This window comes from Oryx dammah, unplaced genomic scaffold (assembly GCF_014754425.2).
Source record: "Oryx dammah isolate SB20612 unplaced genomic scaffold, SCBI_Odam_1.1 HiC_scaffold_22, whole genome shotgun sequence".
Classification (NCBI taxonomy): domain Eukaryota; kingdom Metazoa; phylum Chordata; class Mammalia; order Artiodactyla; family Bovidae; genus Oryx; species Oryx dammah.
In genome coordinates, this window is record NW_024070206.1 from 61321555 (window position 1) to 61342097 (window position 20543).

General features: G+C 38.7%; 1 protein-coding gene and 1 pseudogene across 1 annotated transcript; both read left to right on the forward strand.

Annotated features, from left to right (window-relative positions):
- The first annotated feature begins 1708 nt into the window (after positions 1-1708).
- Positions 1709-2663, forward strand: LOC120880851 (olfactory receptor 10AG1-like). Its single transcript, XM_040264250.1, is given in 2 exon segments — positions 1709-1996; positions 1998-2663. Coding segments are annotated over 2 exon segments (954 nt in total).
- Positions 2664-19224: 16561 nt separating this feature from the next.
- On the forward strand, positions 19225-20132 carry LOC120880966 (annotated as a pseudogene).
- The last annotated feature ends 411 nt before the right edge of the window (positions 20133-20543 follow it).

Consider the following 20543-nt stretch of genomic DNA (forward strand, 5'->3'; position numbering starts at 1 on the left):
CTTCTATGCAGAGTACATCATGAGAGGCGCTGGGCTGGAAGAAACACAAGCTGGAATCAAGATTGCCGGGAGAAATCTCAATAACCTCAGATATGCAGATGACACCACCCTTATGGCAGAAAGTGAAGAGGAGCTAAAAAGCCTCTTGATGAAAGTGAAAGAAGAGAGTGAAACAGTTGGCTTAAAGCTCAACATTCAGAAAACGAAGATCATGGCATCTGGTCTCATCACTTCATGGAAATAGGTGGGGAAACAGTAGAAACAGTGTCAGACTTTATTTTTTTTGGCTCCAAAATCACTGCAGATGGTGACTGTAGCCATAAAATTAAAAGACGCTTACTCCTTGGAAGGAAAGTTATGAGCAATCTAGATAGTATATTCAAAAGCAGAGACATTACTTCACCGACTAAGGTCCATCTAGTCAAGACTATGGTTTTTCCTGTGGTCATGTATGGATGTGACAGTTGGACTGTGAAGAAGGCTGAGAACCGAAGAATTGATGCTTTTGAAGTGTGGTGCTGGAGAAGACTCTTGAGAGTCCCTTGGACTGCAAGGAGATCCAACCAGTCCATTCTGAAGGAGATCAACCCTGGGATTTCTTCGGAAGGAATGATGCTAAAGCTGAAGCTCCAGTACTTTGGACACCTCATGGGAAGAGTTGACTCACTGGAAAAGACTCTGATGCTGGGAGAGATTGGGGGAAGGAGGAGAAGGGGACGACAGAGGATGAGATGGCTGGATGGCATCACGGACTCGATGGACATGAGTCTGAGTGAACTCCGGGAGTTGGTGATGGACAGGGAGGCCTGGCGTGCTGCGATTCATGGGGTTGCAAAGAGTCAGACACGACTGAGTGACTGAACTGAACTGAATTGGGCCCTATGATGTAACATGCATAACTGATGGGTGAGTACACAGTAGAGAACAGTACGATTACATGTATCTGTTCCCCCAGTAACAAGGACTGAGTTTAAGAAAGTCAGTTGTCATTGGAGCAGAAATGGGAGGGCTTAAAATGTTATGAATAAAAATTAGGCAAAAGTTTTAAGCGAAAAGCTTTGAATTGAAAGGAAATGGAATAAGTCAATAGGTACAGAAAAAGAAATTGATGAACCCAAAGGAAAACAAAAGCAAGCCTGTGTCATATATACTTTCACTTTTAAAAGGGGTGAAATAATTTAATACTATTCCTGTACAATCAGCTTTAAATAAAAATGCATACATCTTATTGTTTCTGGTGTCATTACTGCTGCTGCTCAGTCACTTCTGTCGTGTCTGACTCTATGTGACCCCATGGGCCATAGCCCACCAGGCTCCTCTGTCCATGGAATTCTCTAGGCAAGAATACTGGAATGAGTTGCCATCCCCTCCTCCATGGGATCTTCCTTGCCCACAAATCAAACCTACATCTCCTATATCTGCTGCATTTCAAGCAAATTCTTTTACTGCTGAGATATCAGGGAAGCTCTCTGGTATCACTACATCCAAGTATAAGAAAATGGAGATTTTATTTCTCTAATTGATTTTAATGCACATCAGTTCGTTGCTGAGGTTTCAAATCTCATTTCTTGGAAACTGAGCAAGTCAAAGGCAGAAATACTTGCATGGATTATGCAAATAGGTTCATGCATCTAATCCAGTTAACTGAAGGGAAATGTTCCTCAAAATCATTAATGAATTAACCATCTTGAATTTATCATATCTACAGATGGAGGACAAATTAAGAACAGAAAAATCAAATATCACTACAATGATGGAATTTATCCTCTTGGGGTTTTCTGATATTCTCAATTTCCAATGGATTCTTTTGGGAATATTTTTAGTCCTCTATCTGACCATTCTGATGTGTAATAGTGTCATTGTACTGATAACAAGAATTGACCCTACTCTCCAGACCCCCATGTACTTTTTCCTCAACCACTTCTCCATTTTAGAAATCTGTTATGTAAATGACACTATCTCAAGAATGCTCACAGACCTTCTGAACCAGAAAGGGCACTTTTCTTTCTTGTGTAGCCTGCACTACACAAATGTATTTGGCCCTTCTGTTTGGAGGTTTAGAGTGTCTCTTCCTGGCCGTGATGGCCTATGACAGCTACGTGGCCATTTGTAACCCTCTTCACTATGGTCTGATCAAGAGCCCTCAGGTCTGTGTCCAGCTGGTCACTGCCTCCTCGGTCAGTGGAGTTCCTGTTGTAATTGGGCAAACATGGCCAGTTTTCTCTCTGCCCTTTTGTAGATCTACCACAATTAATCATTTTTTCTGTGACCTCCCCCCAGTATTCAAGCTTGCTTGTGGGGATGCATTTGTGAATGAGATAGCAGTCTATGCAGTTGCAGTGCTGTTCATCATGGTTCCATTTCTGTTGACTGGTGTCTCCTATGGCAAGATCATCTCCAACATTCTGAAATCGCCATCTGCCAGAGGGAGGGCTGAAGTCTTCTCCACTTGCTCATTTCACCTCACAGTGGTGGTCTTATTCTACGGCACAGCCCCTACCACCTATTTACAGCCCAAACCAAATCCATCTGAAGACACTGGGAAGCTGATCTCTCCTTTCTACACAGTTTGGATCTCAACGTTGAATCCCAATATATTTACTCTGAGGAACAAAGATATCACTGTAGCACTGAGAAAACTACTAAGTAAATTATCAATTTGACTCAAAGCCTTGAAATTACAGAAGCAATTTGTTTCTATGTTTCTCATGTAAATACATCAGAAAATATCATCTAGTTTATTTCTATGTTCCTATAAACTGATAGTTAGTTAATATCATTACTGCCATCTCACATTATGTGAAAGAACCTTAGTTTCAAAGAGTTAAGGGTTTCTGGGTTATCAAAGCACAAATTATCTCCATGGCAATGATCTATTCTGAAGACCTATCTTTTCTCTCACTGGGAAAGAGTGAGTTAAGAGATTTCCTGAGCAATAAAATGATAGTTAAATGCGATATAACAAATGATCATGGTCATTCCTGTAAGAAATTTGCTTGAAACTTCGCATTCCTTCAGGCATATTCACTGTCCTTTTCTGTACTTACGATTGGATTAGACGATGAGAAAATAACAACCGCATCCAAGTTGGTGGGAGTAGGGGAATCCGAGTGTTTTCTTGCAGTTTCTCCTTCTTTCTCTGTTTTGCAACTGTCCATATCCCTTTCAGAGTACAAACCCTGAAAGGATCCTTTGTTACCTCAATGCTGACTGTTCTATAGTGACATCATTTCCTCTGGCTTGTAGCTTCATGTTTTGCTTTTGTACTGTCTCCTTACTATTAGGAATATTAGGAATTTATAAACTGCTTCGGGTTGAATGTTGATCCTTCTAAATATATGTCAGGTTACAACCTGCAAACCTGAGTCCAGCTCCAGCAGCCAGGGATTCAACCTGAAGGGAGGGACGGTGTCGGTGAGTAATGACGCAGCCTCTCAGTTTTCTTGGACTGCACATTTATTTCAAGTTTAAGATTTTCTTTTATACTTTTACAAAAGCATTAAGTCAGAGGTTTGACATTTTCAGTTCCTCCTCACCCAGATTTATTATCTCCATAAATCATTGTTGCCCTTCAAACAGAGTTCCTGCTTCAGCGATTCTCTTGGAATCAGCTTTACCATCTATTATCTACTTCCTCTTATGTGTCCTATAGTTAACTTGTGATTACATTGTAACTCATGCTACATTCCTCAGTTTTTCTTATATTTCTAAATCCTGTTTGCCCCTAACATCCTGAGCTCACTATCTCTTAAAAAGGCTTCTAGCTATTAGTATCTCTAAAATTCCTAACCTCTATAAGCTATAGTAAAATATGCTAACATTACAACATTCCTTAAATCTTTAACTTCTAACTATTTTAATTATTTTGAAGCCCTAAATTCAGTAAACTCCTTTGCCATAAACATTCTCCTCACAAATAGGCTTCAGATAGCAATCCTTCCCATGGCCTCAAGCTGCAGCCTATGTTCATCCTGGAACACTCTTTTGTAAAAGTCCTTAAACAAATGTCAATGATTAACTATATGAATTAGTCTCTAAGCACAGCTGCACAAGGCTTTGTGCCTTCTCATGCTCCTCTCAAGAACAATAAGCACCTTAATATTCCTTTTCAGTCAACTCAGCCGAGGAGAGGAAAAAACAAGTCAGAATCACAGGGCCTAACTCCTTCTTCCTGGGTCTGTGCCTGTGGAACAAAGAGAGGGGGGTTGGGGCTGTGCCTCCATTTTGTCAGTAATGCCTAACACTGCTCCCAACACAAACCTGAATGTATTAGGAAACTAAAAGCCTTTGCAGATGTGATTCAGTTAAGGACTTTGAAATAAGATTATCTTAATTTATTGGAAGGGCAGTATATCCTATGATCATTGTTCTTAGTTCTTATAAGGTGGGAAGAGAGTTTAAGTTAAAAATAGAGATACAGTGACACATAGAAGAATATCATGTGAAGATGGAGGAAGCAACCTGGAGTGATGCAGCCATGAAGCAATGCAGACCAGGGACCACCCAAAGCAGAAAGAGGCAAGGAGTGACTATCCCTTCAGAGCCTGTGGAGGAGAACCCTGCCAGCACTGTGATTTGGGACACTGGCTTTTAAAGATGTGAGAAAGTCAACTTTTGTTCCTTAAACCACTCAATTTGTGATAATTTGTCACAATAGATCTAGGAAAGTAATACACTGTGTAAGCAGTCTTTTTATTATGGTGTTTTTATTCTAATCATCTGGAATAAACTCTGTATCTTTTGGGAGCAGTGATTTTAAAAATATGTAGAATTTTTTTTTTTACTTTAAAAACTATATCTATGAAGCCTCATAAAAATATTTGCCCAAGAATGATGGTTAATTGTGTTTGTTCAGGATGTTTATTAAAAGCTTTTTTTTAGTACTGCAAAAAATAGCACTAACAAAGCCAAGGGAAGCTGTTCTTGTTTGGAACACAGTAGACACGGGCGCCCGTTCCCCATGTGATGCTGCGCAGTCTCTCAGGACAATGTTTTAGAGCCACGCCAGTGAGGAAACCCCAAGCTTTCCAGGCATGTAAGGAAGTACATAAATACATGTACAAAACATAACTCTATCTTTGTAAAACAAAGGGAGATAGCATCCATATATTCATATATCACTTCACATGTGCATCTTTCTAGTTGGTGTCTATATATGTCAGCAATATCTGGATGTGTATTAGAAGAGAGAAAGGACTGCTTTACAGTGACAGGAGTTCAGATAATGTCTGACTTATTTATTTATTTATACTTTTTTTGTAGTATGGATTTATTACAAAGAGAATAATATGCACATCACAAAATAATAAATTTTATTCAGAAAATAAAAACAACATGTGGAAGAAAATGACTGCATTTCTTCTTTTCTTATTGCCTCCCAACATTTTACAGAATATTTAGTAGCTAACAGAGAAATTTAAATATCAGCCAAATAATATTTGATATTTGAAAGAAATAGCACAATTTTTATGAACTAAACAGAGCCAGAATATATAATGTTTGGTCATGTCTTCAAAAAAGGACTAAAATGGCTGTAATAATAGTTACAAACAAAGATAAATTTAAAATTATGATACATATATATATAGGCACTTTTACATATGTATAATATATATAATCCTAGGATACATATGTACATAGGCACTTTTACATATGTATAATATATATTTTTATAATATAAACATATATATTTCAATATTCATTGGAAGGACTGATGCTGAAGCTGAAGCTCCAATACTTTGACCACCTGATGCGAACAGCTGACTCATTAGAAAAGACCCTGATGCTGGGAAACATTGAGGGAAGAAGGAGAAGAGGGCATCAGAAGATGAGTGGTATCACGGATGCAATGGACATGAACTTGGGCAAACTCTGGAACATGGTGAGGGACAGGGTGGCCTGGAGTGCTGCAGTCCATAGGGTTGCATAGAGTCGGACATGACTGAAAGACTGAACAGCAACAAAAAATACATATTTATATATAGCTATACTATATAAAATAAAATTACTATAGAAAATAAAAATAAAAATTACTGATTTCACTCTTTTCACAGAGAGAACATCAAACACACCCACACAGAACCAAGAAGCGCATCTTACTTCAGTGGTTCTTTTTGATTTTTCTGTATTCCCAATGTCTCTGTATTCCCAGTGTTTCTCTTTGTAATATTTTCCTTTTTTATGTGATTATCCTCCTGAGAAGCAACAACAATACTCTTATAATCAGAGTAGACTAGGCTCTCAGATTCCTATGTGTTTTTTCCTCAGTAACTTTTCCTTCCTGGAAATCTGTTATGTCACTCTTTCTAGAATATCCATAAACCTTCAGTCAGAATATATATATATATTTTGCCTGCACTACAAAGATATATTTTATTTGTATTCTTGGGGACACAGAATACTTGGTCTTGACAGTTATGGCCTGTGACTGCTATATGGCCATCTGTAACTTCTGCAACTTCTTCTGGTTATAAACTGGGAGCTCTGTGTTCAGCTGATGACTCTTGGCTCTTGGATCAGTGGTGTTACAGCCAGGATAAGGCAAACATGCCAGATTTCCCCTCTCATTTTTGGATCTAACTACAAGGTGGCCTGTGGTGATGTTTTTCTGAATGAGATGTCAGTCTCTACAGTTGTACCATTAGTGAATCATTTGTCATGACCCCTTTTCAGTTGATACTTGGCTCCTACAGTAAAATCACTTCTCCATCCTATGTTGCCATCAACAACGGGATGAGCCAAAGTTTTCTCCACCTGCTCACCTCACATCACGCGTGTGCACTAAGTTGCTTCGGTTGTGTCTGACTCTCTGCAACCCTGTGGACCGTAGCCCAGCTGGCTCCTGTTCCCATGGGATTCTCCAGGCAAGAACACTGGCATGGGCTGTTGTGCCCTTCTCCAGGGGATCTTCCCTACCCAGGGATCGAACTTGCGTCTCTTATGTCTCCTGCATTGACAGGTAGGTTCTTTACCATTAGTGCCACCTAGGAAGCCCCATAGTTGTGCCTTTATTTTGTGGACCCAGAACCATTACATATTTATGACATGATTCCAAACATTTTTACAGGAAAGGTTTTTAATCTTCTTTCTGTACTGTGTTACCCTGATATTTAATCCCATGATATATACTCTGAGGAATGAGGCTGTCACAACAGCCTTGAGAAAATGACTGCCTTAATGTTTAACGTTTTATCCACTGCTTTCAGCTAGTGATCTTTTTCCCCACTTAGTTCTGCTCTTGTCTTAATCAGACATTATTTGAAATTTTGCTTCCTGTATTAATATTAAATTGATTACCCTCATGAACTTTCAACTTTATGCTTGACTTTCTGATATCAGGATTATCTCCCTAGTGTTTGTATTTATAAGAAATTAATTTTTTGGCTGATCTCATATTTAATGGACTAGTCTCTGTCAGCAAAAATTCACTGCTTATTTGATTTGTTGTTGTTGTTCAGTTGGTAAGTCATGTCTAATCTGTGTCTGCATGGACTGTAGCATGCCAGGCTCCTCAGTCCTCCACTGTCTCTCAGAATTTGCTCAGATTCATGTCCATTGAGTCAGTGACACTATTAATATCCAGCCGTCTCATCCTCTGCTGTCTCCTCCATTTGCCTTCATTTTTACTAGCATCAGGGTCTTTTACATTGAGCTGGCTCTCTACATCAGGTGGCCAAAGTACTAAAACAATATAGTATATTTTATCTACCAATTGGCCTCCCAATATTTTTATCCAAAATTCATAATGTATATTCTATTTTGTCTCCTTCTGTATTATTATAACTTACTTAAAAGCAAAAGATTTCAGCTAGCAAAGATTACTGCATATGGAAAGCTTTAGAGAATACTCGTTGAATGACTATAGAACATGGGCACACTTTAATAAGCAAAAGTTCATACTGCAGAAAATGTAGAAAAGATGGCCTTTTAATAAATTATATTAATTTAATTATAAATAATGGTGCAAAAAAAGAGAGTTGACCCTCACTTCACAAAATTTATTTTAAAATGTAATCTCAGATAATTTGTAAACTTAAGTAAAAATGCATGTCTTTTCCAAGATAATGTTTATTAACTTCATGATGTTGGTGCAAGAAAAGTGTTTTTGATAAAATTATTAGACATAATGTAGACAAGCAGAGACATTACTTTGCCAACAAAGGTCCATCTAGTCAAGGCTATGGTTTTTCCAGTGGTCATGTATGGATGTGAGAGTTGGACTGTGAAGAAAACTGAGTGCCGAAGAATTGATGCTTTTAAACTGTGGTATTGGAGAAGACTCTTGAGAGTCCCTTGGACTTCAAGGAGATCCAACCAGTGCATTCTAAAGGAGATCAGTCCTGGGTGTTCATTGGAAAGACTGATGCTAAAGCTGAAACTCCAATACTTTGGACACCTCATGCAAAGAGTTGACTCATTGGAAAAGACCCTGAAGTGGGAAGGATTGGGGGCAGGAGGAGAAGGGGACGACAGAGGATGAGATGGCTGGATGGCATCACCGACTCGATGGACATGAGTTTGAGTAAACTCCGGGAGTTGGTGATGGACAGGGAGGCCTGGTGTGCTGCAATTCATGGAGTCGCAAAGAGTCAGACACTACTGAGCGACTGAACTGAACTGAACTGAAACATTAATCAGTTGCACTTCCTGGACTAAGAAATACTGCTATTCAGAGTGAAAATTTTCAACATAAAAATTTTAAATACATTATAGTTAAAGGAGTGCTCTAAATAAAAAGCATCAAAAATTCAGGAGAAAAATTGACAACAGACTTAAAGGTGCATCTCACAAGATAGAGTAATCTAAATGCCCAGAAAAAAGAAGAAAATAACTCATTAGCAACCAGTAAATGCAGATTAAAACCAAATGAAATCTATGACGCATTCATTACAAGGATGAAATAAACAAAAAGACTCACCCTATCACATACATAAAGGATGTGGAGTAATGAAAGCTCTCACCTGATGCTGGTGTGTGAATTGTACAGCATATTAGCACACAGCCTGCCTTCATCAGGAAAAGCTTACCCTTAGCCATGTACCAGAAGAAATATATGCACATGTGTGCCAAGGGACACATCTAAGAATGCTCATTTCACATCATTCATAATGTCAAATCTTTATCAAACTAGAATTGACTGTGATAATTGTGATTAATTGTGATAATTTCACAATTGTGATAACTGTGATTAATTGTGATAATTTCACACAGAGGAAAACCAAGGAGTTATAGAAATGAATAAAATACAATTACATACAGCATGGATTAAGCATATTTTTAAGCAAACCAAATCATAATCATATTGTACATATACTTTTTGTTAAGGTAAAAAGCAGTATTTAGAACACTATTTATCATATGTATATGTATATAATTCCCTCTATTTCTTAAATTTTATTTAATGAGCATATTCTATCATGGAAAAAAGCATAATACTCTTTCTTACTTTTGGCTATGCTTCTATTTTTTTTCTGAAACTAATTTAGAAAAATGAATTATCTTTTATTATAAAAAAGTAGTAATCAAGCAACAAAAATATGATTCAAGACTGATGATGGTACAGAATTGCTTTGAAAAATAAATCAACATCTTTATAAAAGGACATACTTAAAGCCAAGTTTAATTTTCCAACCTCTAAAACAATTAAAAACAAATAACTTTCATTTGTGGTTAAGAGGAACTGGGTCACAATAAGCCAGTCTACTTTTAAGCACTAGAAATTTTTGATAAATTATAGAACATATTTTAAAGATATAACTGTGGGAGAAAAAAAGAATAGATGACAATTAAAAATCAAGGCTCATTAAGTCATAAAATAGTCACACTTTTTCAAGGAAAAATTTGTTGCAATATCATGCTACTGCATATCTTAGTATGTGTGCATGCTTACTGATTAATTCAAAGAGTGAGTACAATTGTGATATTGGTCAATTGGATATTCCTCTCCACACATACACAATGCATAGGAAAATGTGTCAGATTTTTAAACACTGTATCATTGTTCAGGTTACAATTTACTTATTATTATTATTTTTTACAAATGAAGCTGTTGTCTCTGTGTTGAAGGAATATTTTTCTTCTGTGAATTGTTAATTCATCTGCTTTACCCATTTAAAAAATTTATACTTTGGGTTTTTCCTCTGTATTAAAGAAGGAGGCAAGATCATTTTATTTGAAATCAGTTGTAACAATTTTTTCCATTATATTAATTATATTTGATACTTATGGGGCTTGCTACTTTTTAGCATCTAGAATCATTTATTTTTACACAGTATTTTTGTTTGTGTGTGTGTGTGTGTGTGTGTGTGTGTGTGTGTCCCACATTCTAAATTTTAATGAGCTAAACTTTCCTTACTCCAAAACTATAAAACCCATTTCTTAGAATACTGTCATCATTTCACTCTAAAATATACAAACTTGTGTATCATTTAGGGTTTATCCTGCTGTGGGATAGTTATCAAAAACACATATACTGTCTTTTTCCCCTCTAAGGCTGCCCAGTTGTCCGAATAACATTTTAAATGCCCACGCTTTACCAATTTGGTAGGCTATTTTTAGTCAATGACAAATTTTCATGTATATTTCAGCCTTTTCTGGAATTTCTATTCTATTCCAGCAGAAGGCTTCTTTATTTTTGCATGATACTGCGCTGAGCTGTGCTCAGTGGCTCAGCTGTGTCGGACTCGTTGTCAGACGCCATGGACGATAGCCGCCAGGCTCCCCTGGCCTCTCCTGCCTTGGGAGGGAGATTCTTTACCACTGAGCCACCTGAGAAGCCCATGCATAATACTGCACTCCGCGAATCACGAGGTCTTGTAACTCCTTCCCAGCACCAGCTATTTCTTGGATGAGCCCCTGCAGGAGGTCAGCCTGGCTGGCCTCTCACTTCCCTTCTGTCCTTTATCACATCCGGTCCCTGTGAGAAGCCTGTCCCACCACCCACTACTCACGGGCCTTCCGTGATCTTTGCGTGAGGCTCCTGATACTTTTTAAATTAACCTTCCAAATCACTCGTACTGTCACATTACTATATATGTTCCCTCCTGTAAATGTTTTCTCTTCATAATCATAAACCTTAAGAAATCACTATTTACTAAATAATAGGAAACAATATCCAATTTTTTTGGTTATGAGAAACTGGCTTTAAGCCAAGATTTTTAAACACGTCCGAAGTCAGGGACAGCGGCCCAGAGTGCCAGGCTGCGATGGCACAGGAACGGCCGGGAGGAGCCAGCCCATGCCTGAGGTCAGGGGCCGCGGCCCCACAGCCCGAGAGGAGCTACCCCGCATCTGAGGTCAGTGGCGGCCGGGAGGAGACACCCTGCATCCCAGGTCAGGGCGGTGGCCGGGGGGAGCTACCCAGCGTCCAAGGCCAGTGGTGGCCGGGAGGAGACACCCCACGTCTGAGGTCAGGGCAGCTGGGAGGAGCCACCCACGCCGGAGGCCAAGGCCTGCAGCCGGAGGAGCAACCCGAGGAGCAGTGGCTGAGCAGGCACAGGAGGGCCTAGAGGAGCTATCCCACATTGAAGGTCAGGAACGGCAGCGGTAAGGAGATACTCCTGGTCCAAGGTAAGGAGCAGCAGCTGTGCTTTGCTGGAGCAGCCGTGAAGAGATACCCCACGCCCAAGGTAAGACGAACCCAAGTAAGATGGTAGGTGTTGCAAGAGGGCATCAGAGGACAGACACACTGAAACCATACTCACAGAAAACTAGTCAATCTAATCACACTAGGACCACAGCCTTGTCTAACTCAATGAAACCAAGCCATGCCTGCGGGGCAACCCAAGATGGGTGGGTCATGGTGGAGAGGTCTGACAGAATGGTCCACTGGAGAAGGGAATGGCAAGCCACTTCAGTATTCTTGCCTTGAGAATCCCATGAACAGTATGAAAAGGCAAAATGATAGGATACCGAAAGAGGAACTCCCCAGGTCATTGCTGTTGCTAAGTCACTTCAGTCGTGTCCGACTCTGTGTGACCCCAGGTCATTAGGTGCCCAATATGCTACTGGAGATCAGTGGAGAAATAACTCCAGAAAGAATGAAGGGATGGAGCCAAAGCAAAAACAATACCCAGTTGTGGATGTGACTGGTGATAGAAGCAAGATCCAATGCTGTAAAGAGCAATATTGCATAGGAACCTGGAATGTCAGGTCCATGAGTCAGCGCAAATTGGAAGTGGTCAAACAAGAGATGGCAAGGGTGAACGTTGACATTCTAGGAATTAGCGAACTAAAATGGACTGGAATGGGTGAATTTAACTCAGATGACCATTCTATCTACTACTGCAGGCAGGAATCCCTCAGAAGAAATGGAGTAGCCATCATGGTCAACAAAAGAGTCCAAAATGCAGTACTTGGATGCAATCTCAAAAACGACAGAATGATCTCTGTTCGTCTCCAAGGCAAACCATTCAATATCACAGTTATCCAAGTCTATGCCCCAACCAGTAATCCTGAAGAAACTGAAGTTGAATTGTTCTATGAAGACCTACAAGACCTTTTAGAACTAACACCCAAAAAAGAGGTCCTTTTCATTATAGGGGACTGGAATGCAAAAGTAGGAAGTCAAGAAACACCTGGAGTAACAGGCAAATTTGGCCTTGGAATGCAGAATGAAGCAGGGCAAAGACTAATAAAGTTTTGCCAAGAAAATGCACTGGTCATAGCAAACACCCTCTTCCAACAACACAAGAGAAGACTCTACACATGGACATCACCAGATGGTCAACACTGAAATCAGATTGATTGTATTCTCTGCAGCCAAAGATGGAGAAGCTCTATACAGTCAACAAAAATAAGACCAGGAGCTGACTGTGGCTCAGATCATGAACTCTTTATTGTCAAATTCAGACTCAAATTGAAGAAACTGGGGAAAACTGTTAGACCATTCAGGTATGACCTAAATCAAATCCCTTATGATTATACAGTGGAAGTGAGAAATAGATTTAAGGGCCTAGATCTGATAGATAGAGTGCCTGATGAACTATGGACTGAGGTTCGTGACATTGTACAGGAGACAGGGATCAAGACCATCTGCATGGAAAAGAAATACAAAAAAGCAAAATGGCTGTCTGGGGAGGCCTTACAAATACCTGTGAAAAGAAGAGAGGCAAAAAGCAAAGGAGAAAAGGAAAGATATAAGCATCGGAATGCAGAGTTCCAAAGACTAGCAAGAAGAGATAAAGCCTTCTTCAGTGATCAATGCAAAGAAATAGAGGAAAAGAACAGAATGGGAAAGACTAGAGATCTCTTTAAGAAAATTAGAGATACCAAGGGAACATTTCATGCAAAGATGGGCTCGATAAAAGACAGAAATGGTATGGATCTAACAGAAGCAGAAGATATTAAGAAGAGATGACAAGAATACACTGAAGAACTGTACAAAAAAGATCTTCATGACCCAGATAATCATAATGATGTGATCACTAATCTAGAGCAAGACATCTTGGAATGTGAAGTCAAGTGGGCCTTAGAAAGCATCACTACGAACAAAGCTAGTGGAGGTGATGGAATTCCAGTGGAGCTGTTTCAAATCCTAAAAGATGATGCTGTGAAAGTGCTGCACTCAATATGCCAGCAAATTTGGAAAACTCAGCAGTGGCCACAGGACTGGAAAAGGTCAGTTTTCATGCCAATCCCAAAGAAAGGCAATGCCAAAGAATGCTCAAACTACTGCACAATTGTACTCATCTCACATGCTAGTAAAGTAATGCTCAAAATTCTCCAAGCCAGGCTTCAGCAATTCATGAACCGTGAACTTCCTGATGTTCAAGCTGGTTTTAGAAAAGGCAGAGGAACCAGAGATCAAATTGCCAACATCCGCTGGATCATGGAAAAAGCAAGAGAGTTCCAGAAAAACATCTCTTTCTGCTTTATTGACTATGCCAAAGCCTTTGACTGTGTGGATCACAATAAACTGTGGAAAATTCTGCAAGAGATGGGAATACCAGACCACCTGACCTGCCTCTTGAGAAATCTGTATGCAGGTCAGGAAGCAACAGTTAGAACTGGACATGGAACAACAGACTGGTTCCAAATAGGAAAAGGAGTGGGTCAAGGCTGTATATTGTCACCCTGCTTATTTAACTTCTATGCAGAGTACATCATGAGAAACGTTGGGCTGGAAGAAACACAAGCTGGAATCAAGATTGCTGGGAGAAATCTCAATAACCTCAGATATGCAGATGACACCATCCTTATGGCAGAAAGTGAAGAGAAGCTAAAAAGCCTCTTGATGAGAGTGAAAGAGGAGAGTGAAAAAGTTAGCTTAAAGCTCAACATTCAGAAAACGAAGATCATGGCATCCGGTCCCATCACTCCATGAGAAATAGATGAGAAAACAGTGGGAAAAGTGTCAGACTTTATTTTTTTGGGCTCCAAAATCACTGCAGATGGTGACTGCCGCCATGAAATTAAAAGACACTGACTCCTTGGAAGAAAAGTTATGAGCAACCTAGATAGTATATTCAAAAGCAGAGACATTACTGTGCCGACTAAGGTCCGTCTAGTGAAGGCTATGGTTTTTCCTGTGGTCATGTATGGATGTGAGAGTTGGATTGTGAAGTAGCCTGAGCGCCAAAGAATTGGTGCTTTTGAGTTGTGGTGTTGGAGAATACTCTTGAGAGTCCCTTGGACTGCAAGGAGATCCAACCAGTCCATTCTGAAGGAGATCAACCCTGGGATTTCTTTGGAAGGAATGATGCTAAAGCTGAAGCTCCAGTACTTTGGCCACCTCATGCAAAGAGTTAACTCTTTGGCAAAGACTCTGATATTGGGAGGGATTGGGGACAGGAGGAGAAGGGGACGACTGAGGATGAGATGGCTGGATGGCATCACGGACTCAATGGACGTGAGTCTGAGTGAACTCCAGGAGATGGTGATGGACAGGGAGGCCTGGCGTGCTGCGATTCATGGGGTCGCAAAGAGTCGGACACGACTGAGCGACTGAACTGAACTATGTTGGAGAAATTTCTCTACATTTGAAACGTGTAACTCACAAACTTTTGCTTAGCATCTTTCCCATGGTCTCAGCAGAGAAGGCCAGGGCTCCCTGCTCCAGTACTCTTTCCTGGAGAATCCCATGTACAGAGGAGCGTGGTAGGCTGCAGTCCATGGGTTCTCATAGAGTTAGACATGACTGAGTGACTGTGCTTTCACTTTTCACTTTCATGTACTGGAGAAGGAAATGGCAACCCACTCCAATGTTCTTGTCAGGGATGGCGGAGCCTGGTAAGCCCTGGTCTAAGGGTCGCACAGAGTTAGATATAACTGAAGTGACTTAGCAGCAGCAGCAGCAGCAGCAGCATGATCTTAGTGGACTTATTCCAGAGTCTCATTTTATTGTAACTAGAGTCTGAAAGTATTCACATCTTGAACATATAAAATAAATTTGGGAAAAATTGGTGGTAGGCTGCAAAAGAGAGGAAAAATTTTCTCCCACTATGATTAACCTTGGGTTAAATTAAAAAATTTTGATGTATGTTTAATACATTCATCAGCTAAATCTCAGGTTGCTGAAGAAATCAATAACACACTAATTTTTCACATAAAAATTTGCCATCAGAATATGTATTATAACTATTACACAGATCTGTCCTCTAACTAGGAATCAAGGAACATATCATACAGAGACTCTGTATAATGTATTCATAATAGTTAAGGTAAGAACTGGATGCGTGTCTGTTTTGGATTGACCCAAAGAATACTGTGTGAGTGTACGTGCTCAGTCATGTCTGACTCTGTAGCCCACCAGGCTCCTCTGTCCGTGGCATTCTCCAGGCAAGGATTCTGGAGTGGGTTGCCATTTCCCACTGCAGGTGAGTTTCCCGACCCAGGAATCAAACCTGTGCCTCTTGTATCTCCTGCATTGGCAGGCCAAGTCTTTACCAGCTGTACCATCTGGGGAGCCCACAAATAATATTACTTAGCACCCTGTTCACATCTAAGGAATAAAATGCACTGTGTCCTCTTCCTGGAGAGGCTGAAGAAAAACATTTTCTGAGTAGAATGAGAAGTATCTGGGAAAATAAAAAAAAAATATAACAAGTCAGAAAATTCATGAAGTGATGATTTTAATTGGAAGTTTAAATGTGCCAGGTGGCAGAGATCCCTTGAGTAGAGATAACTACTTTTAAAGAGCACTTTATGTTTAGAAAGAACAGAATATTTAAAAGCCAGTTGAATTACTTTGATGAAACAAGTAATTTCACTTACAGGAACTTAAATATTCTGACTTTCTCTAGTGAGAAAAATCAGCAATGTCTCAAGTAAGAAAGGTAAATATGAAAGTAATTATAGTAAGGTTTAATTCTTATTTTAAATTTAAAATTAATAATTTACACATGTCTTAATGTGTAAATTATAAATTTTAACATGGTAGCAAATGTTTCGGCTTATTAAAGCAACTTACATATATTTCTTATTCTATTAAATAAAATTTGCAATTCAATAATAATAAAAAATGGTACTAAGTCACTTTGAAATGTCAAAAAATGTAATAATTAAAGTCTAGGTATAGATAATATTAAAGAAAACTTCATTTGAGTCAACACATTGTAACAAAAAAGTTATATTCAGTTTGATATTATAATAAGAGATTTAAAATGACATAGCACATGAAGTTATAACCATTGGGGAATTCAGAGAACAATTATTTTGAAGAAGAAACTGATAGAATTCATAAAATAATAAAAATAGCTTTAAGTCCAACATTGTTTTAATATTATTTTCAAGGATTACATTGCTAATTTTTATCAGATATACAAATATACTTGAAATATACCTTGTTCTACTCTTGAAAAATTCAAACTCCAATCTTACCTATTTCATGTCATACAAGATTTGATCACCAAATGTCATATCTGTACAATTAGAAACTATATTTTATATAGCACTGGAAATAATTTTATTCAAGTAATGTGTGAAATTGCTCATACTAAATGTTTTTATTCATAAAATGATAAAGATTAAAATTCTATTCTTTTGTATATTAATCTTTTCTCCCTTTTCAGACTGACAATTTTAAAAGTGTCCATTCCTTTTCTCAATTTCAGAATCAAATAGTGAACACTATGTTAAGTAAACAAGCATTTTCTAGGTTCTATATTGTTCCCAAGTATGAAACTAGTCTCAGTCCTTCGATTCCAGATCATGTAATATCAGTGGGAAAATAAAAGGCAGGTGAAAGGAATGAGCCAAATTGCAACACTATATGCTACAGAGTCGTGTGTGTTCTCCCTGTCAGTTCTACAGAGTAGAGGTGATAATATTATTGAAATTATTGGCAGAAAATTCTTGGAGAATTTACATCTAAGAGTCAGGGATTTTTATATCACTGTGATGATTGTTTTAATATCTTACTTAATTCCCTCATTAACCATGTGGTACAAAGTCAAGGTAAATTAGAGAGCAGTTTTTCATAGTGGTAAAACAGTGAAATTTAGAAGAATAATATTTAGCTTTTAATAGCTAGCTTTCAAATAGATCTTCTATGAATGCCAAAACAACTTTAAGTTTCTTTACATGTATCAAATGAATTAATTCATACAGCAATCTTAACTTGGTACAACTGTTAGTTTTACAGCCAAGTGATCTACAGCACAGGGAGATTAAGCAGTTTGCATTGTCACACAGCTGGCAAGTGAACCCATGATTTGATTGCAGGCCATCTTGTCAGGATTGTAGTTTTTGTCCATGACACTCTATTTAGACTATGCTTGCATGGAAAAACTCGAAACATAAAGGATGGGGAAATGAGAAGCAGGGCTGGGAGTCATGTTGAGTCAAGTGATGCCTGGAGTGTAATATTTAAGGAGAAAGTCACTTTAACAATGGTGCAATGGAGAGTCAGCCCCAAAACTAAGTGCGTGCTCAGAGATTTTGTACTAGAGGAGTCTCATTCCTTATTTAGGTAAGACCGTATTCTAATCCTGGCTCTGATGAAAGGAAAAAAATGAAAAAATGTAATCATCAACAAGTAACTCAATAACTCTACCAAAAACAATTTTTCTAGGGAGTGTGTTATGACCCTGGCAACTAAAGATTTAAGAGCATTATACCATATTAATAATTATAATTATAGGACCATAACTTAAACATATTAAAAGTGATAGGTAATTTTATCAACAATATCATATTTAATTATATCAAATAAGAAAGCAAACAGAAAATTTAAACAGTTACTTAATATAACAGATGATAAATAATGGAGTTAGGATTCAAACTTAAGCATGATTTAAAAAATAGGCATTGATTTGCAATCACAGAACCAATGTGCAAATGATCAATGTGTCTGTCATTGCTAAATCTCAATATCCTAGCTCAAGAAAAGTGAGTTTAGAAACTGTTATCTGAATTATTATTATTATTATTTTTTGAGGAACAACAAAGACGTCAGAGATGCACACAGAGCACAGGGTAAAGCATGACAGGAAGTATTGTACACAGCTAGTGAACACAGTCCGGTGACCCCTGTTTTCCCAGAGTGACCCTCTTAATTGCTTCTATCTGTATATATTCCCACACAACTTTTCCAAGTTTAAGGGAGTTCCTTAGAAGTCCAATGATTAAGACTCTGTACTTTCACTGCCATGAGCCTGAGGTTCAGTCTCTGGTTGGGGTACTAAGCTCCCATAAGCCATGAGACATGGCCACAGAATAATGTAAGTATTTAAAACTGAGATCACGTGGCAACACTGTGGGTCTGTCATCAATGATTATCAATTTGTCCATTGCTTGTGCTGATCAGGGCATTTGGGGCTTCCCTGGTGGCTCAGCTGATAAACAACTCACCTGCAATGTGGGAGACCCGGGTTTGATCCCTGGGTGGGAAGATCCCCCAGAGAAGGGAATGACAACCCACTCCAGTATTCTTGCCTAGGAAATCCTGTGGGCAGTGAAGTCTGGTGGGCTACAGTCCACGGGATCAGAGAGTCAGACACGACTGAACGACTAACATTTTAACTTTTTGACTTTGGACTGTATTTGAAAAGAATGCCCTAAAAGATATTTCAAGGGAGAGTGTGTGGTGATTATAACACACGGATTATAAACTGAGAAGGGAAAAATGCATAAATAATAAAATTCTTAAATTAGAAACAATTGCATTGATCATGGATATCCTGATACAATTTATAAAACAGGCACTGATCCCTCATGGTAAAAATAAAAAACAGGTAATATATTTCTGCTTTTTCACAGATGGAACACCAAGAAAAAGCACCAGAAGGTAACCTCACTAAATTGATGGAATTTGTTTTCCTGGACTTTGCTGATGTTCCTCATCTCCAGAGGTTTTTATTTGGACTGTTCTTACTCATCTATATAATTATCTTGATGAGCAATGGCATCATATTTCTGATAACAAAACTAGACCCTAGTCTCCAGACCCCCATATATTTTTCCTTGGCAATTTTTACCTTTTGGAAATCTGCTATGTGTCTGTTACACTCCCCAGAATGCTCATGAGTCTTTGGACACAAAGAAGAATGGTTTCTTTAGTTGCTTGTGCCACACAAATGTGCTTCATTCTTATACTTGGGGCCACCGAGTGCTTCCTTCTGGCTGTGATGGCCTATAACCGCTACGCAGCCATCTGTAGCCCTCTGCGCTATCCTCTAGTCATGAACTACAAGATGTACACCTATCCAGCTAGTGGCTGGCTCCCGAATCAGTGGGATCCCAATCCAAATAGGCCAGACATGCCAGATTTTCTCTCTGCCCTTTTGTGGTTCTAACCCCATCAACCACTTCTGTGACATCCCTCCCATACTCAAGCTGGCCTGTGGGGACACTTTTCTGAATGAAATGATGGTCTTCACAGTTGCTGTGCTGTTGGTTTTGGTTCCATTTCTGTTGATACTTGTCTCCTATGGCAAAATCATCTCCACAGTCCTTAAATTGCCATCAGCCACAAGTCGGGGCAAAGCCTTTTGCACCTGCTCATCTCATCTTATGGTTGTGGCATTGTTCTTCGGATCAGGCCTTGTCACATATTTAAGACCCAAGACCCAAGGCTCCTACACGATTGTGACGCCTGTGTTTAACTCCACGATATAGGATGTCTAAGGAACAAGATTGTCATGATGGCACTGAGAAAACAGCCATGCAAATACCTTAGTTCATTGAAAAAATAAGTTGTATTTCAGAACTTGATTTCTTATATATTTGTTACAAATTTTAAATATTTATTTTAAACTCAATTTATCTGTCTATAAAGTCATAGTTATTACCAAAATAAAAATTACTTGTAACACTGAGAAACCTTTCTGTCTCCAGTTATACACTTGAGTATGGGTCAACAAATAGCAAATCATTCACTTGGGAATTCTGTAACCTTATTGTGAAATGTTCTCTTGTAGTAATAACTTTAGACAAGAATTGCTATAATAGATCCAGTTGTAATACAGACTCAGTTATATCACTTATTTGAAAGCATATTATTCAGTTCCATTCAGTTCAGAAAATTTTAAAACTAAGTTAATAATGGGCATTGATTAAAATGTTGTGTATAGTTTGGCCTAGCAATTATTCTACAGAGAAATAAT